This window comes from Ranitomeya variabilis, chromosome 4, assembly GCF_051348905.1.
Source record: "Ranitomeya variabilis isolate aRanVar5 chromosome 4, aRanVar5.hap1, whole genome shotgun sequence".
NCBI classification, from domain to species: Eukaryota; Metazoa; Chordata; class Amphibia; order Anura; family Dendrobatidae; genus Ranitomeya; species Ranitomeya variabilis.
In genome coordinates, this window is record NC_135235.1 from 554977043 (window position 1) to 555003665 (window position 26623).

Consider the following 26623-nt stretch of genomic DNA (forward strand, 5'->3'; position numbering starts at 1 on the left):
TGATATAAATACACCCTAAAATAAAGGTATGAATTGAAACCATTCATTGACAGGTATAATTTTATGATTTATGCTTAGTGATATTGTTAGGATTGTGTGTCCTGAAGATTTATACCATAGACAATAAACATCATCTATTGACCAACAGTATTGATAGGTCCATCAAGTTCTACCTTTTTCAGATCCAATCATATGATATATTTCATCTAATTTTAACCCTCAACATTGTTTATGAGATAAGCTTTTAGTTTTTTTGGGGGGGTTTAGAGCAGTTACTTTAATATTTCAGAAAAAGTGTTTGTTTTTTTAGCATTCTTTTAGTACACCTCCAAAACTTCTTTGCTTTTGCAGCTGCTGCTTGACATTGAGCACTACTGCCTTTACTTAGATGCAATCCAAATCTCTGTCAAGCCTTGATTTCAGATACTACTTAAAAAATAAATATATTTTTCATTTTTTTGTTATGTTATTATTTGTTATTTTTTTATGTTTTTCCCCCAGGCTTTCCACTTTACTTGCATTTATTGAAATTGTTTTCTTCTGCTCTTTTTTTGCAATTGATCTTCAATGTTTTGTTTTTTTTTATGTTAGCGTTAATGTGACTTTTTTTACATTACAACTCATGCCATTCTTTGAGAAATATTAGAATGACATGATTTCTGATTTAACTTTAAAATGCTAAAGAAAAAGATACAATTAAAAATAAAACTGTCTCTAACACTGGACTCGCTTGTTTTCAGCTAATTCTTCATTTTAGACTTTTTAAAAAATGTTTCTAAATTTTTGCCGAGTTGTCCTTGAGCGCCATGGCGGAGTGCGGAGTCAAATTTTGTTTTGCGCAGTCAAATACTAGCATAGGACTTTTTAAAATCATATTGAACGGGTGCCGAATTTATCAAACATATTGTTTCATTTTACTGACTTTGGTACAAAAATCACCAGTGCAAAGAAAAGACAAAAAATTCAAAAAAATATATAAATGTTGAATTGGAACAATTATTTTGAAGAAAAACACAGCAAATGTGTTAAAAATACATAATCCCCAATTCATCCCTCGCAATTTTTAACATTTTTTTTGTACAGTTTTTCTTTTTTTTTTCAGGCAAATTCATGTTGAATGTACAATATCACAAAGAGCAGCCAGATGTTATCTAAAAGACAGGCTTTTCTGTTTGTGTCTATTTTCTCATAGGCTTCTCTACAGAACATGAAAATGACCATAAAAATGCAAATAAAATAAAAATCATTGACTTTTATTCGGCAAAAAGAAAAGCCTTTGTGAAGAAAGTCTTACAACAATTTCTTTAAATGCTGTTTTACGTGGTTGCACAGATCCAACTACATAGTCCTGCAATAGCTCAGCTGGCAAAAAAACAAATTACATACAGCTCCATCGATGGGTTGGAAAAAGCGAAACAATATACGTCTTAGAAAATGGGGAGACCTTCCAAATTTTATTTTATTTTTTTCAAAAGTTCAGAACATTTTGTGGCCACTTAAACATAAAAAACCCATATAACTTGGTTACTGACATAACTGTACCTGAACTGACCCGAAGAATAATGATGCCATGTCATTTTACTGCATAATAACTACCATAATACCGACCTCCTCCCGCCAAAAAATACAATGGTGGAATTGCGGGTTTTTTTTTTATAACATTTCACCATTTTTTTTCCTGTGTATCGGTACGTCATATGGTAAAGTGGATGGTGTCATTCCATTGATCCAGCAATAAACAAGCACTTGTACGGCCATGGTGATGCAAAAAAAAAAGTTATAGCTTTTGAAGAGAAGGAAAAAAACAAAATCTCAAAAATGAAAAATCTCTGAGTCAAACAATGATGGCAATGCTGGATCCAACTCATGACAGACCCCATTGACCATATTATTGACTATATTTTTGGCAGGTGTGTACAAAGCTTTAAGCTTTTTTTCTTCTTTTCAGATGAAACCTGTGACCGGATACATAATGTATTATTGTGAGCGGCTTGCAATGGATGACACAGGACAAATGAAACTTAAGCCAGAGGTGAATATTAAAGAAGAATGGGACACCTCCACACACTCCTTATGTTGTGAGGCCAACTGGCTCTTGTTGGGTCTTACATGTGGATGAGATATAGGCAGAGATATATTCATGATTCTGTGTATTCGGGGATTAGTCCGGATGAATTTAGTAAACAAGCCGTTATAAGGTGAACATGGAAATATCACGCCATTCTTCATGTTTCAATGAGATGGTTTCACAACCCAACAGATGGGTCAGGTTTGTGTCTGACGGGCGTCCTGTTCATTAATAGATGTATTCAGTCATAGGGCAATGTTTTTATTGAAGTTGTTGTTGTTGTCATCTAGACATCCATGCCGTACTACGGTAGAGTTCGACTTTTCCAAGGTTGGATGCTGCTAAGAAGCTAAAATAAAGTTGGAGTTCCTTAGGGAAAGAGGCTCAGTTATAACAAATTTTCTTCCCTACAAGCCATCTGTGTTTTTAAAGATATGGCAGCTGCATCCCTGCATTCTGGGAGTTGTAGTTTCACCCATAGGTTGCAGACTATAGGGAAGGGCTGAATCTGTGGCCACAAGTGGTCCCTGATCCCTGACGAGCCTACGGACTCCACAACCATATTAGGCTACATTCTCACAATGAGTTTTTGATATTGTAGATTCTCTGCACCTATTAGGTTACTGGCATTTTTTCATCGCGTTTTTGAGTACGTGATCTTACATGCGTTTTTATCGTGTTTTTGTCTTATTTTGGTGTGTCATGTTTTAAACAAAGCTGCTTTGTTTTTATACTTCCTGATATTCACCATTGACAAAACTTTATTGATGTGGTCGTGTACGGATTACATGCGTTTTTACTGTGTTCTTGCAGTGAAAAACACATGTGCGTTTTTTACATGCAGATTTTCCACATCCAATGCAATTCTATGGGGAAAATCTGCACAGAAAACTTGGAAGAGACATTGCTATGTTAAGGTTTTCAAAGACGCATTGCAGGTCAGTTTACGCTGTGGAAATAAAAAAGCACAATGGGCAGGAGACTTCCATAAATCCAGTCCACTTTACTGGAATTGTAAGATGATGCTTTTTTTACACAGTGAAAATACTTAAAAACTCACCAAAACTCATCACTCAGTTATCTGTAATAGTACCCTTAGTGTCCAGAGGCTGCCACTGTTCTCTGCACGGCGAGTCCTGTTTACACAGAACGATGCAACTCAGAGAACGATGATCTTTTGGCTGTGCAGGGGTAGACACAAGCAGCAATGTGCCTCTGTGCAGGAAATACGTTGGGACCCCCTCATGCATATACCCTTGTATATAAAATACCCATAATCGCATACATATTAAAGAACACATACGTGTATAAACAGCAGTATACACATACACACATTATGCAAACATTACACATTCATACATAAAGTATACACATACACTTCTTTATATAAAATACTCAGAAACACATGAAAATTCACATTGCACGCATGCAGATATTTATGCACACATGGACACATTACAGAGATGTACACATATTATTTATAATATGTACATACACATGCATGTACACAATATAAACACACATTACACAGGTACACATTAACATACACATTATGCATATACCCACATCGGACCTGAATCAAGGTGTTTTTTCCAGAATTCTTGTGTAAAACACCTTGAGTGTCAGCAAAATTTTTTGCAACTCAAAGTTGTGCAAACATTCTGCAACTTTTGGCAGTGTAGTGCCGGCCAGCTTTGCCAAAGGGGAAGAGCTGGTGTGGGATGGGGCTTGATGAAGCCCACTCAGAAAACTCATCAACATTTATGCAAATTTAATGTAATAAATTTCCCAGGAAATGAGGAGTCCCTGACTGGAGTAACAGTGGCAGAGGTGCATGGCACTTCTAATATGTGAGAGCATCTTACTCCCATGGCGCCTTCATTGAAAGGAGTTGTTCATATTAATATTATATTATTGACCTATTCTTAGGATTGATCATTAATAACTAATCGGTGGGGATGCAACACCCAGCTCCCCCACCAATCAGCTGAGCCTGATGCCCACGGCGGAAGTGCAATATACGGCCATGGGCACTATGCAGTTGACTGAGTTATGCTGTGCAGCTCCGCAACTGGGCACATCCGGCTGCTGCCAGCATCAGGGATAACTGTTTGTAGGGGGTGATGGGAATTGCACCCCTCACTAATCCGGTATTGATGACATATTCTAACGATAAGGTTATCAATACAAAAGTCCTGAACAATCCCTGTAAGATTAGTATGCACAATGCCAGTCTTAACGAATGAGGACCATATTTCGCATGCATACACATATTAAGAATATAAATGCACATACACATTACATATGCATGCAAACATTATAAATATTAAACATATATATTATTATAAATTAAACATATATATACAGAATATATATATATATATGTATATGTATATATATATATATATATATATATATATATATATATATATATATATATATATATATATATATATATATATATATATATATATACACACACACAGCTCTGGCAAAAATTAAGAGGCCACCACATCAAATCCCTGTCATGGGCATCTCCAGACCTGGACCCCATTGAAAACCTCTGGTATGTAATCAAGAGGATGATGGATAGTCACAAGCCATCAAACAAAGAAGGACTGCTTACATTTTTGCTCCAGAAGCAGTGTGAAAGAGTGGTGGAAAGCATGCCAAGACGCATGAAAGCTGTGATTAAAATCATGGTTATTCCACAAAATATTGATTTCTGAACTCTTCCTGAGTTAAAACATTAGCATTGTTGTTTCTAAATGATTATGAACTTGTTTTCTTTGCATTATTTGAAGTCTGAAAGTGTAACACCCCAGGTAACCGGTTGTTACAGTGGCATTGCTTTTTTCCTGGGGAGAGTAATGTCATGCTTGGAAGCGAGGAATAATCCCTTTAACAGGTATTCAGCACATACAACACTGTTCTGACTCCAGGCCAGAAGGGGGAGCTCTGAACCCAGTTTCAGGGGAGCTTCCCTAGATAGTATATATTCTGGCTTAGAGGAGTTAGTCAGTCTGTGAGTGAGGAGAGAGGAGTGAGGAGTCTGTGAGACAGGGAAGGAGTTCAGTCTGTCAGAGGGAGAGAGAGAGAGAGAGAGGAGGCAGACAGAGAGAGTCTGAGAGGAAAGCAGGGGCCGTGCAGCCACGTGAGGTGCTGCAGCTCCTGGAAGGAACAAGAATAGAGCAGTCTGTAGGAGACTGAGAGGGGAAATAGAGGGCAGGAGAGTAAAGAGCTGGGGGAAGCTGGGACTGAGCTTCCTCCATGCTAAAGCGCAGAATTGCGGTAGCCGGAAGACCGAGGTTGTGGGGGTAACTCTATGCCCCACGGCAGAAATCGGCAGACAGACAGCTGGATTTCAAGTCACCTGTCCACCATTAACACCCGAAGGCACAGTAACAGATAGAGCCTGGAGTCATCTGAGAGACCCTGTAAAAAGGCTCGAGTTACCTGCCATGCAGGTAGTGTCCTACCAACAAGGGGGACAGAGAGAACGTGAGGACCTTGTGTGAGGCCTAAGGCAGCAAGGGACTACAACACAGCACAGAAGGGATGGCTTCCGATCCCATCTGGCTAAGGGGATTCCTGAGTTGCTTCCAAGCTGGCCGGACTGTGCCAGTATCTGTGATCCGGTGCCCTGGACTGTGGCTGCCTTACACCAGTAAAGAGACTGCAACCTTGTGCCCTCTGTTTCCTACTACACGATCTTTATCTACTACATTGGGAACCCTGGGGACCTAGATTCACCTGTGGGAAGCCATACCATCCCAGCTGCCATAACATCACCCCAGTGGACCCCTTTGAGTATCATAGGTCATCCCTGACCGAATACCACAGGTGGCGTCACGAACATTCTTATTCCTAAAAACCCCTTTAAAGACCTTCCCTTTAATTTGGACGCCCAGGGCCACGGACCGGGTCCCTGCCACTGTGACCACCCCTTTAACGACCGGACATGGTACCGAGTACCCCTAGGCCCTGGCTGGGACGCTCCAAAAGCACTGTTTTTTTTTTTTTTCATTTTGACCATTTTTCTTTGCCAGAAAAAAAATACAAAATGTATAGCTTGGAAATTCGGAGACATGTTGTCAGAAGTTTATAGAATAAAAGATGCAAATTGCCTCTTCTGGGAAAATGAGGACTTAACTCTATAGCGCCACCTGTTGGAAGTAGCGATCCTACAAGTCACAATCAACCCTTTAACGAGTTGTGCAATATGACTTAGGATAAAAGCCAAATCAGTATCTCAATTCGCAGACACGGTGTTTCGGGCTGTTGGCCCTCGTCAGTGCGAAGCATGAGAACTGATTTGGCTAGGTGAGAGGCTCTGGACTGGGGTCTAAGGGGTAACGTTTCTCCTTATGGAGAGTGACATTGAAGTGGCCGAGGGCAAGGTCGCCCATGTATATCCATGATCTGGCCCAGCAAAACTTCCACACTCAGATTCCATCTTAACAAACGTATCTTTACTGTTATACATTTTCCTTAACACAGCGGAACACAATCATAGACAATACAAAATATGCCTATTCACAGAGATGACGTGTAATAACAAACTGTCCCTCACTGTCCCTATCCACACGTTACCAGTTCCTTTGCTCCAGGAGGTTATCTTCCCACGTCGCAGGCCTGTCTGTCACTGCAGGGAGACGCTCCAGCCGAAGAGAAAACAACAGGGAGTAAACAAAACTCTGTCTCTCAGGTCCAGACTGTAGTCCTTGGGGTTCAGCAGGTAAGGGTGGGATGTTCGGCCTCCTAACAGAGGACCCGCTTACAGTTCATGGGCTCCAGGATCTGTGAAGATGTCACCGCTGAGTGCTCCGCAGTGTGGGAGCTGGGAACAAGCTGGATGTCAGCTTCCAAGAGAGAGAGGTCATCCAGGCAATCTTCTATATCGCATCTACAGGAGGACGCCAGCACACCCAGATCTCTCTCTGCACAGAAAAGTTTCCCGGGCTCTCTTTCCCCCTCCCCTTCCTGTTCACATGACACAACAGGGGGAAGTTTAGCCAATACAGTTTGTTTCTCTGTAATCACATTCAGCATAGGTATAACTTCTGGCCACACGGGGGCAGTGTCTGTCACAGATTCTATGTCAATGATAATAGAAGAGTCACAGCCGGCCAGCTCACTACAACATACCAGCTGGCTTGTCAAGGTAAGGAGGCTTATTCGCAGTGCAATGCTCCTTCATTTCCCAGAGGAGCATTGCACGGCGAATAAGCCTCCTTACCTTGACAAGCCAGCTGGTATGTCACTCTCCATAAGGAGAAACGTTACCCCTTAGACCCTAGAATAAAAGAAAAATTTACATTTTTCTCAACAATATACAGTACCTATAAAGAGAAAAATCAGACAAACTGAACATTTTGCAGTGGTCTCTTAATTTTTGCCAGTGCTGTATATTATATATACACGCATACAGTATATACACAAACTCAATTATATAGATACATATATACACACACACTCACACCTTTCATCAATTAGATCAGGGGTGGGGAATCTTTTTTTCTGCCAAGGGCGATTTTGATATTTATACCATCCTTCAAACTCCACCCACAAAGTACATCCAGACTCTGGCACTGGTTTCAGGACGTAATCTTTCATTGCATGCCCTTCAGTGTTCAGTAGTGAACACTGCATGTGTGTGCTAACAGAGCAAGAAGAAATTAATGAGCTGGTTGTAATAAAAATACACCTCTCTGCCCAACAATGTGGTCTCTGAGAATCTGCCCGGGGGCCGGATAAAAGGTCATCAAGGGCCGTATATGGCCTGGGGACCTGAGGTTCCCCAACCCTGAATTAGATACATAACCATTAGCACAAACATATCATACATACACACAACTTAACACCAATATATACATAACTACAGATAGACACACAATAACTAGACAGATCAGCAGACATCATATAGAATCTGCGCCTACAATGAGTGAAATGCAGTCGCAGTCTGGGCTCTGGGTCTTGACCGGCGCAGGACTGGTCTGCGGGCGGCGGTCTGAGGGTGTCCAGCGCCCTGCTGGCTCACGCTCTCCACTGAGGCCTGTCACACTCACTTCTGCATTGTCTCTGGCCTACATCCACACCAGTCCTCTGGCGCTAAATCCTCCTGCAATTTGTCCCGCAGGACTTTTATATCTGGGAACTCCGTCATGCAGGGCATCTGACCTGGTTACGCACATGAACTTGCTACCTCTGCAACTTTTCTGGTTCTGGGTGGTTCAGCATGGTTTCATCCGGACAGCAGATGGCAATCTTTCTTCACTAATGTTACATCATGCAGAGACTCTTCAGGGGTACCATTGCTTCCTCTTACACGTTCATCGGGGGATTGTCAGACTGTGTACATTAAAAGATAACCATGACAAGAGCGACCAGTTTATCTGTCAGTGTAAATGCCCCTTTAGTTTGCAGTCTTAAGGCTGAGTCACACATAACGATATCGTTAACGATATCGTTGCAATGTCACGCTTTTGGTGACGTAAGCAACGATCCCGCTAACGATCTCGTTATGTGTGACAGCGACCAACGATCAGGCCCCTGCTGGGAGATCGTTGGTCGATGGGAATGATCAGGACCTTTTTTTGGTCGCTGATCACCCGCTGTCATCGCTGGATCGGCGTGTGTGACGCCGATCCAGCGATGTGTTCACTTGTAACCAGGGTAAATATCGGGTTACTAAGTGCAGGGCTGCGCTTAGTAACCCGATATTTACCCTGGTTACCATTGTAAAAGTTAAGAAAAAAAACCACTACGTACTCACATTCTGATGTCTGTCACGTCCCCCGGCGTCCACAGGGTTGACTGTGTCAGCGCCGGCCGTAAAGCAGAGCACAGGTGTGACGTCACCGCTGTGCTCTGCTTTACGGCCGGCGCTGACACATTCAGTGCAGGGAAGCTCTCGGCAGCAGTGCGTGCATTACCAGCGCTCCTGCCGAAAGCAGTTTTAACCCTGTGGACGCCGGGGGATGTGAGAGACATCAGAATGTGAGTATGTACTGTTTTTTTTTTTTTTTAACTTTTACAATGGTAACCAGGGTAAATATCGGGTTACTAAGCACGGCCCTGCACTTAGTAACCCGATGTTTACCCTGGTTACCCGGGTGCTGCAGGGGGACTTCGGCATCGTTGAAGACAGTTTCAACTATGCCGAAGTCGTTCCCCCTGATCGTTGGTTGCTGGAGAGAGCTGTCTGTGTGACAGCTCCCCGGCGACCACACAACGACTTACCAACGATCATGGCCAGGTCGTATCGCTGGTCGTGATCGTTGGTAAGTTGTTTAGTGTAACGGTACCTTTAGAATTAGAGTGTGTTGATAAATTGTCTCCACTGTGTTTCCACAAATTGTATCTACTTCACACAATATCCTTATCAAGATCTATGTATGTTACACTATTAGGAATGCGCCAGTTTAATCAACACAATACATCAGGTCCTCTGGAAAGAGAGACCCAAAAAGTACAACTCTAAAATAAAATATCAAAATATTTATTTGAAAGAAAATAAAAAATAGATAGTAAATAGCAAAAGTTCCTCATAGATGTAGGGCACAGAGGTGTCCAATGAATCATCACAGAACATCCAAAGAGCACTCAGAATCCTATAGACAATTTAAAGCTTATAGGCCAATACATGAAAGAAATATAGTACTCATACGGGTGGTACTGGTGAATACAGTTATGTAATACCTATCAGTGTGCTGAGTGCAATCAAAGCTAGGTTTCCATATATAGTAACAAAGTGACAGATGTATAGTTATATCTGCCCGCATTCATGTAAGACAAAAAATCATTTAAACTCAGGGCTAATCCAGTCTTAAACTTGCATTACCTGCAGTATCTGATGGAGAAGTAAATGATAATGTATAAAGTGCTAGTGCAGAAACCTATACTATCCAGGAGCTTTGCTCTAAATACCAACTGCTGCTGTCAATGGCCTAGTGCATGAACAATATTATGTATGAAAACAGCCTTACAATAGAGATGGCTGGTATTACTTATAGTGACTGATAGCAAGGTAGATGATAATCTATATGTAAAGTGCTAGTGCAGACATCTATACTATCCAGGAACATAGCTCCATACACCAATTGCTACTATAGGTAGCATAGTACATGAACAATACTAAATATGGAAACAGCATTACATTGGAGATGGCTCAGTCACCGCATGTGCCAGGCACCAGCAGCGTGGGTCTAAATCCCCACTGCTTCTGTGGATGGTCTAGCACTAGAACAATATTAAAATAGGAAAACAGCCTTACATTACAGATGATTCCGTCACCGCATGTGCCAGGCCCCAACGCGCGTTTCACCCTGCTTCCTCAAGGGACTTATGGATTTAGACCCACGCGCCTGGGGCCTGGCACATGCAGTGATATCTCCAATGTAATGTTGTTTCGATATTTAATATTGTACATGTAACTGAGTACTATATTTAATTCATGTATTGACCTATATGCGTAAAAAAACTGTCTATAGGGTTCTGAGTGCTCTTTGGATGTACTGTTAGGATTCATTGGACATCTCTGAGCCGTATATCTATGAGGAAGTTTTACTATTTACTATCTATTTTTTAAAGTTCTTTCAAATATTTTAGTTTGGAGTTGTATTGCACTTTTTGGGTCTCTCTTTCCAGAGGACCTAATATTTTTTGTTTTACAAATTGTATCTAGTCTAGCAATTCAAAGTCAGTCTGGACTCCAGACTGGTATTATATACCAAACTTTTATAATGTACCAAACTATTATGGTGCATTAAGACTACATTTATTTATTTTACTCACCTATATAAAACCATTGATTCCACAGGTGTCATCATCACTGTCCCAATTGGGACTCACAAACTAAATTTTATATCACTAGGCCTTTGGAGTGTAGGAGGAAACCCAAGCAAACACGGGGAGAACATACAAACTCCTTTAAGATGTTGTTCTTGGTGGGATGTGAACCCAGGACCCCAGGTTTAAAAAAAACAATGCTAACCACTGAGCCACCGTGCTGCCTGATGCATGTAAGCTGATTGGCGATTATTTAATAGCCTGTTCTGTGCACATAGACTCTCATTATTTTCGGCAACACATGTCCTGTTTACACAGAACGATGTGCTGCTGAGAACAATGATTTTTAAACAAGCTTGGAAGATTATCAGAAAAGAACGTTACTAGGAACTCTTGTTCCCTACAATCGGTCAGCGTAAATGCTCCCATAGGACTTTCATCAAAGAATTCTTGAAAATGGTAACAAGTTGATGCACAAAGTATATTAGAAAATTGCAGAACTTTGTATTATACGGTGATTAAAGGGTATTCCCATCATTTATGTTTTTTTGATAAATGTGGGTCCCACCTATGAGACACGCATATATTTCAAGAATGGGGCTCATCTGTCATTAACATTAATAAAGAAGAGGACATAAGTGTGCGGCTCTCTCCATTCACGTCTATGGGAGTTCCAAAAATGTTAATGTGAAGGGAATACCTCCATGTATGTAAGGTAATAATAAATAACACTTTAATAGCTTTCCAATGAATAATTTATTAGAATTTGAATAATATACAAGAATAATATCTATGATTTCATTTCTGTTTCCAGCACTAGACAGGAATATGTACAGGCATAAGATGTAAAATTACACAGCACTGGAATTATATTTTCATACATTAAAATGTAAACATACGGTTAATAAATCGCTGCGGGCATCACAAGATGCACAGAGTGGCTTAGAAATGACTCATTTAAGACTCGGCTGTGCAAATTAGTGTCACAGGTTTCTCTCTTTATTTGTAGGTTGTATTTAAGACATATCGGTAACCAAACTGCTTCCAATTCTCACCTAAGCGCTTATATAATTTATATAATTCTATTAATATGCTGTATTAAATATAGGGTGAAATGTTACACAGCGTTCCTTTGTAAATGTTCTATATTTCACTGGGGGGGCATTATTGAGAGCTAAAATTTATATATATATATATTTATATGTATATATATATATATATATATATATATATATATATATATATATATATATATATATATATATATATATAGACACAGTACAGACCAAAAGTTTGGACACACCTTCTCATTTAAAGATTTTTCTGTATTTCCATGACTATGAAAATTGTACATTCACACTGAAGGCATCAATACTATGAATTAACACATGTGGAATTACATACTTTACAAAAAAGTGTGAAACAACTGAAATTATGTCTTATATTATAGGTTCTTCTATGTAGCCACCTTTTGCTTTGATGACTGTTTTGCACACCCTTGGCATTCTCTTGATGAGCTTCAAGAGGTAGTCACCGGGAATGGTCTTCCAACAATCTTGAAGGAGTTCCCAGAGATGCTTAGCACTTGTTGGCCCTTTTGCCTTCACTCTGCGGTACAGCTCACCCCAACCCATCTCGATCGGGTTCAGGTCTGGTGACTGTGGAGGCCAGGTCATCTGACGTGTTCTTTAGCTCAAACATGTCTCTTCTGCTTGTTGCCTGTCCTTAGCAGTGGTTTCCTAGCAGCTATTTTACCATGAAGGCCTGCTGCACAAAGTCTCCTCTTAACAGTTGTTGTAGAGATGTGTCTGCTGCTAGAACTCTGTGTGGCATTGACCTGGTCTCTAATCTGAGCTGCTGTTAACCTGCGATTTCTGAGGCTGGTGACTCGGATAAACATCCTCAGAAGCAGAGGTGACTCTTGGTCTTCCTTTCCTGGGGCGGTCCTCATGTGAGCCAGTTTCTTTATAGCGCTTGATGGTTTTTGCCACTGCACTTGGGGACACTTTCAAAGTTTTCCCAATTTTTCAGACTGACTGACCTTAATTTCTTAAAGTAATGATGGTCACTCGTTTTTCTTTACTTAGCTGCTTTTTTCTTGCCATAATACAAATTCTAACAGTCTATTCAGTAGGATTATCAGCTGTGTATCCACCAGACTTCTGCTCAACACAACTGATGGTCCCAACCCCATTTAAAAGGCAAGAAATCCCACTTATTAAACCTGACAGGGCACACCTGTGAAGTGAAAACCATTCCCGGTGACTACCTCTTGAAGCTCATCAAGAGATTGCCAAGAGTGTGCAAAGCAGTCATCAAAGCAAAAGGTGGCTACTTTGAAGAACCTAGAATATAAGACATATTTTCAGATGTTTCACACTTTTTGTTAAGTATATAATTCCACATGTGTTAATTCATAGTTTTGATGCCTTCAGTGTGAATGTACAATTTTCGTAGTCATGAAAATAAAGAAAAATCTTTAAATGAGGTGTGTCCAAACTTTTGGTCTGTACTGTATATATACATTATATATATATATATATATATATATATATATATATATACACACACACACACACACCGTATATACACACAGTATACTGTACATGTGCATATGTACAGTGGGTGATGTAAGTTTTGAACACATCACCAATTTTCTAAGTACGGTAAATATGTTTTTAGAGGTGCTATTGACATGAAATTCTCACCATTGGATGTCAGTAGCAACCCATCCAATCCAAACAGGAAAGAATCAATCTATAGATGTCCTTGAATTAACTTATTTGTAATAATGAGAAATGATACAGGGAAAAAGTATTGAACATACTTACTGAAAATTATTTCATACTTCGTATCAAAGCCTTTGTTGGTGATGACAGCTTCAAGACGCCTCCTGCATGGAGAAACTAGTCACTTGCATTGCTCAAGTGTGATTTTGCTTCATTCTTCCACACAAACACTCCTAAAATCCTAAACGGAATGTCCCTTGGGCTCCTATGAACTCTGAGCTTTAGTTTCTTCCATAAATTTTTCTATTAGATTCAGGTCAGGTGATTGGCTGAGCCATTCTAGCAGCTTTATTTTGTTTCTCTGAAACTAATTAAGAATTTCTTTGACTGTGGGTTTGGGGTCGTTCTCTTACAGAAATGTCGACACTCATTTCATCTTCACGTTCCTGGTAGACGGCAGCAGATTTTTTCCAAGAAAGTCTTGGTACATTTGTCCATTCATCCTTCAATAATATGAAGTTTGCCAGTGCCGTACGCTGAAAAACAGCCCCACACCATGATGTCAAACTTCACTGTTGGTATGTTTTTTGGGGGTGCTATGCAGTGCCTTTTGGCCTCTGAACATGATGTGTATTATGGCATCTAAAGAGTTCAATTTTGGTATCATCTGACCAGAACCTTCAGGAGTTTACAAAATTCTTCTGTAACCAATGCCATCAATATGTTTTGCAACCATAAGGTTGCAAAGGTCTTGAGATAGCTCACTGGTTTTGCCCTTCATGAGATGTTTCTTGTGTGGTAATGAGACACCTTTTATATGCCATCCGTTGAATCAGCTGATATTATTTTTCACTAAATGGCAGGATTGCTTTCTAATTACTGATAGATTTCAGCTGGTTTCAGGATTTTCCATGGCTTTTTGCATCTTTCTTCCTTTATGTGTTTAATACTTTTTCCCTGTGCCATTTCTCTTTATTACACATATCCATAATTTAAGTTATCTATCACTTGATGTATTTGCCTGTGTGGATTGGATGGGTTGTTACCAACATCTGGTGAGAATTTCATGTCAACAGCACCTTTAGAAACATATTTACCTATAGAATTAGTGACGTGTTCAATACTTATGTACAGAACGTTCAAGGTTGTAACATAAACAGGAAATACAGGAGTGAAGGGGGTAAAGTTAATTCTCCATAGCTTATAATAGAAAGAGCAGCTGTAGAATTTAAACCTAAGACTATGGACCCGATTCATTGTTTGCGATTTATTTAAATCACTTTTTTTTGTCTTGCAGTGTTCGCTGACATTTAGTCCGACAAATTTTTCCAAATGGCGCACTTGTTTCATGAATTTGGTGCAAAATCAAAAATGCTCTTCTTTTTGTCTTTAAACATTTTTTTGCTAGTATCTAGCACCAAAGTCTCAAATCCTTTAAAAAGTCACAAAAATGCATCAAATTAAAACCACTTCCAGAAACTTTACTCCAGGCGGGAACTAGAATGATATGCGAAAAAAAAAAAGAAGAGACATTTAAAAAAAGTTACATTTCAAGAATCTGTCTAAGGCTGCCATCACACTAGCAGTATTTGGTCAGTAATTTACCTCAGTATCTGTAAGCCAAAACCAGGAGTGGGTGATAAATGCAGAAGTGGTGCATATGTTTCTATTATACTTTTCCTCTGATTGTTCCACTCCTGGTTTTGGCTTACAAATACTGATGTAAAATACTGACCAAATACTGCTAGTGTGACGGCAGCCTTAGGCTGGAGTCACACTAGAGAGGAATACGGACGAGTGCTATGCGAGAAAAAAATCGCATAGCACTCGGACCTATGTTAATCTATGGGGCAGCTCCCATCACCGTTTTTTTTCTCGGCCGTATTACACGTGCGAGTGAAATCGCAGCATGCTGCGATTTGCACCGTATATTGGCCGAGACTCGCCAATGCAAGTCTATGGGTGCTAGAAAAACTTACACACCACACGGTGGGAAAGTGACAGTAGTTTACAGCCGGGATGGTCCCATTAGCACCGCTCCCAGTTGTAAACTATATATCCCCCAGATATGGATTACGCCGTGGGACTGACTGTACGTCGGACATGTATGGGTATATAAGTTTATGTTGATATTTTGGACACTTTTCTTATCTCATCAATTGAAAGGATGTTTGGGGATGATGAAATCATTTTTCAAGATGATAATGCATCCTGCCATAGAGCAAAAACTGTGTAAACATTCCTTATAAAAAGACATATAAGGTCAATGTCATGTCCTGCAAATAGTCCGGATCTCAATCCAATTGAAAATCTTGGTGGAAGTTGAAGAAAATGGTCCATGACAAGGCTCCAACCTGCAAAGCTGATCTGGCAACAGGAATCGGAGAAAGTTGGAGCCAGATTGATGAAGAGTACTGCTTGGCACTCATTAAGTCCGTGCCTCAGAGACTGCAAGCTGTTATAAAAGCCAGAGGTGGTGCAATAAAATACTAGTGATGTGTTGGTGTGTTTTTTGTTTGTTTTTCATGATTCCATAATTTTTCCCTCATAATTGAGTGATTCCATAATTTTTCCCCTATACTTGGTTAAAAAAAAGTAACCATTACTGACTACCACATTTTTTGTTCTTGATTTCTTTTAGTGTTTCTTAAAGCCAGAAAGTTGCCATTTGAAATGACTTTATTTTTGTGTCATGTCTGTGATCTGCTTTTATTCTACAAAATGAAACATCTGAATGAACTTCCTCCAAGGCCGGTGATTCCATAATTTTTGCCAGGGGTTGTATATATATATATATATATATATATATATATATATATATATATATATATATATATATATATATATATATATATATATATGTCACTGACACACACACACATATATATATATATATATATATATATACCTATGCTATGTGTATATATCTATTCTATCTATTCAATTCTAACCTATTCTATTCTATACGGTGTGTGGCAGATCATTTGCAGGCTTTTAATCTATCTGTATTTATATCTATATCGAAATCTATATATACAGTGTATATATACGGTATATATATGTTTTGAAGAATATTTGGTATTAAAACGATGTGTACTGTTGTGTATTACAATGCGATTTTAACATGAGCTTTTACATAGAGAACTACTGTATGTAAAAGCTCAGGTTAAAATCGCATTGCATACGGATGCCATACGGATGTTACACTGTTGCAAACGGATTACGTACGGATCACTGTTCAGGGAACATTTGTGCGATTCTCGGCCATTAAAATCAGACCGATTTTTTTATATGGCAAGTGTGACTCCAGCCTAATACAACTGGATAAGCACAGTTGTAGAGGAAATAAAAAAGACAGAAAAAATAAAGACAAACTAAAAAATGTCACAAAATAAACAGACAATAAAGATCAAATACTAAAGCCACTAAAGAGAAGCAAATTACTCCAGAAAACTGGAGGAACGGCCATGAAAAATCGGGTCCTAAGAGAGAGCAGGGATAGTGATAGGTGTATTATTTGAGTAAATATGGGATTAGATGTTAATACCCTTTAGACTGGTATTAAGCATAAACTTGACATATCTTGGCATAGCAGTAAGAAGGAGATTATTGTATACAGCTTAATAGAAATAATCTGAATACTTCACAGTATCAGTAGCTACATAATGTCCATTTATAGATATGATGGCAGATTAATGCTGTCATATATGAATAAATAAAACAAAAAAACTAATGAAACCAAATTTGTAGAAGAGCTAGAAACATGTGAAAGAGATCGTATTTAAAAGCATCTAAATCTAAAAAAAGGTTGGATGTAAACTACTTTTTCAGTATCCGCGATACTAATGTTGCATTTAGTCGTGCTGGACATCCTTGAAGTTCACAATCAGAATATGAGAAGAGGAGATGGGCTCTTCATATGGACTAAAGGATATCCTTCTTGCAGTGGTGGCCAAGAGTTCAGAATAAGGCCAAGGTTAAGATTTGTGAGTTCTATACTAGGCCTTCATCAATCATAAGAAACTGAAATCATCCTGGTGTAATCCCTTAGTACTCTGACACCTTCTTGTTCATGGAACATTACTGAAACCAGACCTCGATACCAAAGGACAGATAAACTTCTGCAGACAACTGTCTCAACGATGTAAAGTTCAGTTCTTTCCCAATGTCAAATTCTGTTAGGAGATGGAAACAGGAAAAACACAATTGTTGGCCAAGCTTCTTCCTCCAAGTCAGTGAATTCCCAGAACCATGCAGAATGCTATGGCCATAGCCATTACCGCTAAGCTAGATGCGCATCTACAGCCCAAAGCTTTGGCAGGACATGCCAGCAGGAAGCAGAAGCCACGCTAAGCAGATATCAATGAGCCGTCGTTGTGTGTAATCCCAGGATTGTGTTGTGATTGGTGATTAATGACATAATAAATCTCATTACAGCCATCAGCACTCCATTTTTCTGATCCCTGCATAGACACAGAACGACATGACACAATTCAGGCTTCCTCCTGCCACCACTAAAGTTAAGGGGGGTTTATGGTTACTGTTAAAGGCAATCTGTCACCAGTTTTTCCCAATATAAACTAATGGCCACCATCTTTAAGGCCTCTTTTACAGTATTCTAGTAATCTGTATGTAAGTCCCATCCGCCCTCTGCATAGCACACAAAATACCTTTTATAAATCCCCCCATATGGGGCAGTCTGGACTGATGGGATTCTTTGACCTCATTTCGGCACCTCCTCTCTTCCCACAATTGCCATCCTCCTGACTTGCTTCATGAGGTTGACACGTCCTACACAATGTCCTCCAATCTCGCTCCTGCACAGTTGTATTCTGCTATGCCTTGCTGAGGTCACATCAAAGCACTGTAATTCGCATGTGCCAGGAGAAGCCAAAGAGCGCCGATGACCCAGAAGTAAAGTCGGAACATGCGTATCACAGTACGAAGTGCGCCTGCGCAGGAGTGCTATTGTGGGACACTGTGAGGATGATGTAGAATGAATCAAGGCAGGAGGATGGCAATTGAGATGATAGAGGAGGCGTCGAAAAAAGACCAGAGACGTCTATTGGATCAGATTGTGCAGTGTGGGGGATTAAAAAGGGTATTTTTTGTGCATTTCGGAGGGGATTGGAGACTTTATACAGCTCACTGGAATACTGTAAAACAGACCTTAAAGATGGTGGCTGTAGCTTATGTTGGGAAAACTTGGTGTCAGGTTCCCTTTAAAGGCTTGTTCACATATAATAGGGCATAACTTACTAATCGATGGGGGTTCTACCACTGAGACCTCCAGCTATCCTAAGAATGGGACCAAGGATTTATCAGGTGATTAATGGCCATGGTGCCATGAGTTTTTGCTGTGAGGAATGGGGAAAAGATTTTGCTGCATTTTCCTATTTTTTTAATGCGGTTTTGGTGCAAATTTGAAATGGGGGGGAGGTGTTATGTGTTTTTAGTGCAGAAATGAGGATTTTGCACATAAAAATGCAACTTCGTTTTTTTACAAGTGTTTTTCATGTTACCCATAGAAGCCTATGGAAAAAATTTACCAAAAACAGAGTTCAACAACGTCTTTAAACTCACTGTGGGCACGAGTTTCCTTGCAATCACATCCACTTTGAACTCTTAAATACAGCAGATTTTCTGCACAAAAAAATGCAGTAGAAAAAAACAGAGTTTACATTACGTGGGAACATGGCCTCATTATTTCATGGCATTTACTCCCTTAGTTTCATTTTGTTTGTGAGTTCAGAATAAAACTATGCTATAAATCATTGTTCTAGGTTGCGGATGTTGTGTACACGAGATAAATGGCTTGTACAGCAGATTTTTCAGTTTCAGAGTCGTTTCTGTATGTTATTAAGAATCTCACTTTTCCCATGGGGGTTTAGAGCCATGCAGGTGAGATCTCCACCCATGAAGTTAGAAGATCAGCAGTTCACTTTTTTTTGCTGCAAAGCAGAGAGCGCATCTTGTCTCCATGACCCCCAGAAAGCATCAAAGCAGTCGCTATACAAAATCATGCTCTGAGCACTCACATTGTTTCCTTTGTGTGATACCAACGTCAAGACATTACTGTAATGGAGAAAGGAAGATATAGACTGAGATGAATGCACAGGGCCTCATTCATATGGGTTTTTTGTGTACAAGAAAAACTAGGATCAGTGTTTTTTATCTGATTTGTCTGATTTTATCACTTTGTCTTGTATGCACTGACCCTTTGACTTGAACATTTTTGATCAACACGTTAGATCAAAATCAGAAACCTCTCCAATATTTTTGCCTGCAATCTGCTAAAAGAAGGACATTTAAACAAGCCCACAGACTACAATGGATACTTGTCTGTAAAAAACATGGATAGAATACGTACATGAAGTACAGTCGTGTGAATGGGGCCTACGCAAACTGTATAAATTCATTGCGCAGGATTGAGGAGCAGAGGAGGTATACACTTTCAATTGAGCACTGGCAGGTGACAAATGTCTTAAACCGTTGATCGTTGTTTTGTATAAGATCATTATAACGGTCAGAGCTCTTTTTCTGATACAAATTCCAAATCTGTGATAGAACTGAAAAATACATTTCTGTATTCTATAGTTGCCACTAGAGGGAGCTCAGGAGATAACTGCCTACTGGACATATTGAAAGGTATTCCCTTCTTATACATTTATGCCATATCCACAGGGAATGCCATATATTTATTTCAGATGTCGGTCCCATCAATGAGACTCGTATCTGTCTAGAGAACGAGGCCCTGATGCCTCACACTGTTAGTGGAGTGGCGGTCATATTTCCCATACATATTGTTTGATTGCTATCACCTCTCCAATGACAGCTGTGAACGATTAAGCCCCGTTTTCAGGATAGATCTCACCAATGGGACAATCTATGATGATGAGCTCTGTAAAGCGCGATTGAAATTAAAGGTGCTATATAAGCAAGTAAAATAAACAAATATCCAGGGGATATGCCGTAAATATACAAAATGGGAAAGCACCTGTCATGGTCTGTATGGAAATTCTTGTGTAGTGTTTCAGGGGTTAATGCTGTTGGCCTCCCTCTGGCTGTGGGAGGGCTTTAAATAGCCTCTTTTGGGCTCTGCCGTTGTCAGTGATACTTTTTACCTCGGCTGAGTTCCTGATCCCCGTGTATCTGAGGATACTGTCTTCCTGTGTGTGTTTGCTTGTGTATGACCCGGTCTGTTCCTGCTTCTGAGTTTGCTACCCGATTCTATACTCTCTTAGTCTCTCGGTTTTCACCTCTGCTTGTCCCTGACCTTCCGCTTTGTGTTTCCCGTCTGATACTATGCTGCTATCTCTGGCTTTTCTGACTCTGGATTGTTATTGACCACGTCTCTGTCTGTTTCCGCCTGTACTGTGTCGTCTCCTGGTTGACCCGCGTCTGTCTTGCATCCCCCTGGGCTTCTCTAGCCCAAGCTGGAGTCCGGGGCTTGTCTCCACCCCCTGACACTCTCCTTGCGGTCACGTGTTTCAGGTCCACTTTACCTGAAGCACACTTCCCCACCGCGGCCGTCCCGTTCCTCTGGAATCTCTGGGCACCTTTCGCTCAACTCATGACACGCGCACTGGCTCGGTAAGCAAGGGCAGTGCGGTGTCCTTTACAGCACCTTAAAGATAACCTGTCACCATGAAAATGCAGTCCAATCTGCAGGCACAATGTTATAGAGCAGGAGGAGCTGAGCAGATTTATATGTAGGACCACTCACTTAACCAAAAATCCAAGAAAGAGCAGAGGATTAAACAAAAACAGGTTATACTGAATCTTTTCTCATAAAACTATATATCAATCTGCTCAGCTCTCCTGCTCTACAACATGGTGCCTGCAGATTGGACTGCATTTTCATGGTGACAGGTTCTCTTTAAACTTCAATGATAATACAGTATGTTGTAAGCTCCCTCTAGTGGTGGCTGCAGGCACACAAAATGCTATCTTTTAACTTTTTGTCTATCCAGGGATTTGGAGCTATGCTTCAGAGAAATTGAGCTTTAACCCCAATAAAGCGGTATTAACAAATTAATCAGCAAATAATATTTGATGGAAAAAATACATGACAACAAAATGCCCCTTCAGTACTTTCTGCATTCCCTCCATTAGTTAATAGTGCAGGAGGACAAGCAGCTGCCTTCAATAATAAGCTTTCTATCTCTATATATAATGTACATTGTCTCCAGATGCCGGAGAAGTATTGCACTTTCTGACAGATCAAGTCACTGCCATACAATACACGTTAAAGGAGGCTTTAAAGATATTGCATGGTAAACCAATGACTTGGTCCTCCATATCTTGGCAAGAATTGTTCCATAAAATTCTGTATATACGGTAAATTTATGACAGCTGTCAAAAAATATCAATATATAAAAATAATATATTAGAAATAAATTAGATTTCCTGTACAAAGTCACCTAAGGGCGCATGTTTTATAAATATGTATGTTACTTCAAGGGGAAAAATTAAGAGTTGGAAAAATGAAAACTTAATTGTAACTATAATCACATTAATAAAAGAAACATCCATTATATAAACTATAAATTCTTTCTTTCTGTCTACTGCTTATAGCAACCCTACTAGTCATGGGCATTTTAGACAGAAACGGACTTTTCCTCCCTGCACTTCCTACAGCTGACTGCCCGGTATAGAGAGGAAAGCCTCCCCTAATGTCTTCAAGTATGAAGTTACACATCTGTCTCCCTTACATCATCTCCACTGCTGCGTGAAAATCTGTTAGTTGTATGTGGACGCTGACTTCCATTGGTTCCTTCATCCTCAAGATATTGTCCATAGGCAAAGTTTATTCTGTCTGCTACCAAACCTTCTTTCTCTGGAGGGTCCTCAACAGCCGAGTCAAAATCCTTACTATGACGGTAGACGTAGGAAGCATGCTTTACCGAACGCTTTAGAAGATGCCGACGGAAAGCCCTCTGGATTTTGATGGCACACACTTCTTCTTGTTTCCTTTTTAAAGTTGTCGTGATAGGTTCATACGATACTTTGGAAGGGTTGGCTGCCATAAATTTTTCTTCCATCGAGGCTTTTAGAGCATCCATTTCTCCGGAGTCTCCCAATACTTCTTTAGTCAGTGCAAACAAAATGTCCAAGCAATGTATCTTATCTCCAACCACCATTGGGAGGTCCAATGTAATCAGCTTAATTTTGTTGGGTTTCGGAATTCGTAATGGATCCTGTAAGGTGTCTACAAAGTCTGACATTCTGCTGTATTCAACAAATTGAGTTGCATCAGGATCGAATTTCTCCCAAGTTTCATAAAACATCTCAAAATCATCCTCGCATAAGGGCTCAGCACTTTCTTCTGTGGCCACGTTAAAGTTCTCCAGGATAATGGCAATGTACATATTTACTACAATCAAAAAAGAAATAATGATATAGCTACAGAAAAATACAATTCCTATGGCTGGATTTCCACAGTTTCCTCGCACAGCAGTTCCTGGATTCTCTATATGAGGGTCACAGTCCGGTTCACCACTGTTTAGAATTGGATTTAAAAGCCCATCCCATCCAGCCGAGGTGGTAATTTCAAACAAGCAAATAATACTATTCCCAAACGTCTCAAAATTAAACATGTCATCAATGCCAGATTCCTTCTTCACATAGGCAAAGTTAGACATCCCAAATATCGAGTAAATGAACATAACTAAGAACAAGAGGAGACCAATATTGAAGAGGGCTGGAAGAGACATCATCAGGGCAAAAAGAAGCGTCCGAATTCCTTTAGCTCCTTTAATGAGTCGAAGAACCCTCCCAATTCTTGCAAGTCGGATCACTCTGAAAAGTGTGGGTGACACAAAGTACTCCGCTATGAGGTCTGAGAGGACAATTCCTAGGGAAAAAAAAAATTCACGATAAGGACAATAAATACTGAATCTATTAAATAGGAGGCATTTTAAAATATGATTCTGATTTATTATAAAATATTGAGACTAATAATATTTTTTTTTTTCGTTTACCAGTCTCAAAGGTGTTGTCCACCTTGAACATACTTTTTCTTTCAATGGGTCAGAACACCATGAAAAAAAATCAAAAGAAATATTAATCTCTGTTGCTGTTATTTTACACTTCCGGATCCAGGTTTTATCCAATTAACTGTACAATAAAACTGCCACTGCCCGCTCACCTGTTGGTTTGGCAATTGCAAAGATTTTTCAGCATATACCAGCTGCTGTAGACCACGGGTTATCAGAAAAATAAATGTTTAGCGGAATTGAAGCGGTTTTCCTTGTGCTGTTGGCAAAATCCCACAAATGGACTCAAGAGATGAAAACATTTATTGTACAATAGGGGTAAGGTTTCTCCTTGTGGAGAGTGACATACCTTCCAGCTGTGGCTTGTCAAGGTAAGGCTACTTTCACACTAGCGTTAACTGCATTACGTCTCAAAATGTATTTTTTTCGAAAAAACGCATCCAGCAAAAGTTTTTGCTGGATGCGTTTTTTCCCCATAGACTTGTATTGGCGACGTATTGCGACGGATTGACATACGTCGTGTACGTTTTACGACGTATGCGTCGAAATTTGGCGACACGTCGTCTCAAAAAAACGTTGATTGTAACGTTTTTTGTCTCCGCCTAAAAAACGTGTCGCGACGCATCCTGCGGCATACGTCGTTGGCTGCAATGGAAGCCTATGAGCGACGGATGCGTCGGGGTACGACGCAATACAGCGCTGCAATACGTTTTTTTACACTGAGCATGCTCAGAAGCAGAATTTTGTTGCCAATTGGCCAGACACCCCCAAATCTATATAAACCTGGCCTGGGCCTTCAACCCCACATATGCCTGCAAGACCCAGAGAGGAGAAGACTGCCAGCAAGACCCCAGCCAGCCACAAGACCCCAGCCAGCCACAGGACCCCAGACAGCCACAAGACCCCAGACAGCCACAAGACCCCAGCCAGCCACAAGACCCCAGCCAGCCACAAGACCCCAGCCAGCCACAGGAGCCAGCCACAGGAGCCAGCCACAGGACTCCAGCCACAGGACTCCAGCCACCATAGAGCCAGTGTGAGTATTGCAATTTTTGTGTGCATCTGTGTGCCAGTGAATTTGTGTGTGTGAATATGAGGTACTGACTACAGCAAGAGCTTAAAACCTGAAGAGAACCTGAGGCCTGCCATCGTCCTGCACCAGCCAGTGCCATGCTAGAGTCCAGATGCACCATGATGCCAGCCACTGTGAAGACCTGCAGCTCCAGCCAAAGGATTGTCAGCCTTTTGTATGTGTGTGTGTAATGTGTGTGTGTGTGTGTGTGTGTGTGTGTGTGTGTATGTGTCTTCTGATTGGTTTCACCTTTCTGCCTTTGTTGTACATATGTGTATTTGCATAAAGCTATGTGCGTGCATGTGTATGTGTGTATTTTTGTACGGCTGTGTGCTTTTGTATCATGTGCCTGCACCTTATTATGCCTTTGCCAATCTTATGCCTGTTCATGTGGGAGGGTATGTGTCAATGTTCAGGATTGCATCAGGATTTGGTCAGGATTTTCCATCAGTATTTGTACGCCAAAATCAGGAGTGGGTGATAAAAGCAAAAGTGTGCCTGTTTTCCTATTATACTTTCCCTCTTGTTCCACTCCTGGTTTTGGCTTACAAATACTGATGAAAAATCCTGACCAAATCCTGATGCAATCCGGAATGTGGACACATACCATGCATGTTTGTGTGCGTCTTGTTGATTGCATGTGCATTTGTCCATGCTTTAATTGGTTAATTGCCTTTTTCTGATGTATTGACTGTATAGTGGTCTGTGTAGCATGTGGTTAAAATGTGTTTTTTTTTTTTTTTTTGTTTGTTTTTTTTAAATCTGATGTATTTTTTAAAAGTCTAGTGGTCTGCAGCTTGTGGTTTGAATGTGTGAGTGTGTTTTTTTTTTCTATTTAAAAGTGTTGATTTTATTTTACTGTTAAAACCATTTGCAGTTGATGTACTTGTATTTAAAATAAAGAGCATTTCAGCTCCTAATTGTGATTTAAAAAAAAAAAAGAGAGAAAAAAAAAGAAAATAATAAAATGTTTGTTAAAAAAATGTCCGTAGTATCATTTCATAAAGGTAAATTTAAAACTTTAAAACTGGTGTATGTACCAATGGTTACACATACAATACAGAGTTGGTTGAGGGCTTATTTTTTAATAAAGGTTATACTGTAAAGGTTTTTTTTAGGGGGGGAGGTGATTTTTTAAAATAAAATGTGGCAAATATATTTTTGCATGGTGGGTTAACATTTCAATGTGTTATTTTTTGGGACATGGAAATGAATGCTATAACGTGCAACTTTTTTGGGAAGTTTTGGTGTTCACCTGTAATGAACATTTCTGACATCATTTTTGCAGGGTGTTTATCGTTAAACATTACCTAGTTCAGGGGGTTGTCTAACTATAAATCAATTATACATATTACAGATACACCAGGACCGCAGCCACTGACCAGCCCACCAGGACCACAGCCACAAATCTTTCAAAGTAAGTTTTGAAGACCCCAAATCTGCTGCTTCAATGTGTAGAGCATATTGCAAGTGTCTTTTAACTTAGGGCTGTCCCACACGTCCAGATAATTCCGGTACCGGAATAAATCGGTACCGGAGTTATCCGTGTCCGTGTGCCTGGGAACTCACGGAGGCCATACCTGCGGCACACGTGTGCCGCCCGTATGGCGAGTGGGTACCACACGGAGCGTGTGGTACCCACTCTGCATGGTGCTGAAGCTGCGATTCATATCATCCCTGCAGCAACGTTTGCTGCAGGGAAAATATGAAGAATAGTGTTTAAAATAAAGATCCATGTGTCCGCCGCCCCCCCACCCCCTGTGCGCCCCCCCCCGCTGGTCAGAAAATACTCACCCGGATCCCCCGTCGGCAGTCGCTCCTTCCTGGTCTGGCCGCGGCTTACTGTATGCGGTCACGTGGGGCCGCTCATTTACACTCATGAATAGGCGGCTCCGCCCCTATTGGAGGTGGAGCCACATATTCATGAGTGTAATCGGCCGCATACAGTAGGAGGCGCGGCCAGACC

The 26623-nt window shown here is 40.3% G+C and overlaps 1 protein-coding gene across 2 annotated transcripts in view; it reads right to left on the reverse strand.

Moving 5' to 3' along the window:
- Positions 1-22073: 22073 nt before the first annotated feature.
- The window catches only part of SCN4A (sodium voltage-gated channel alpha subunit 4), a 137847-nt gene continuing 133297 nt past the window's right edge, over positions 22074-26623 (reverse strand). For both annotated transcript variants that reach the window (XM_077252706.1, XM_077252705.1), the window contains one exon: positions 22074-23443. In XM_077252706.1, coding sequence (XP_077108821.1) covers positions 22281-23443 — 1163 coding nt within the window. In that variant the 3' untranslated portion in view covers positions 22074-22280. The remainder of the gene's footprint in view (positions 23444-26623) is intronic.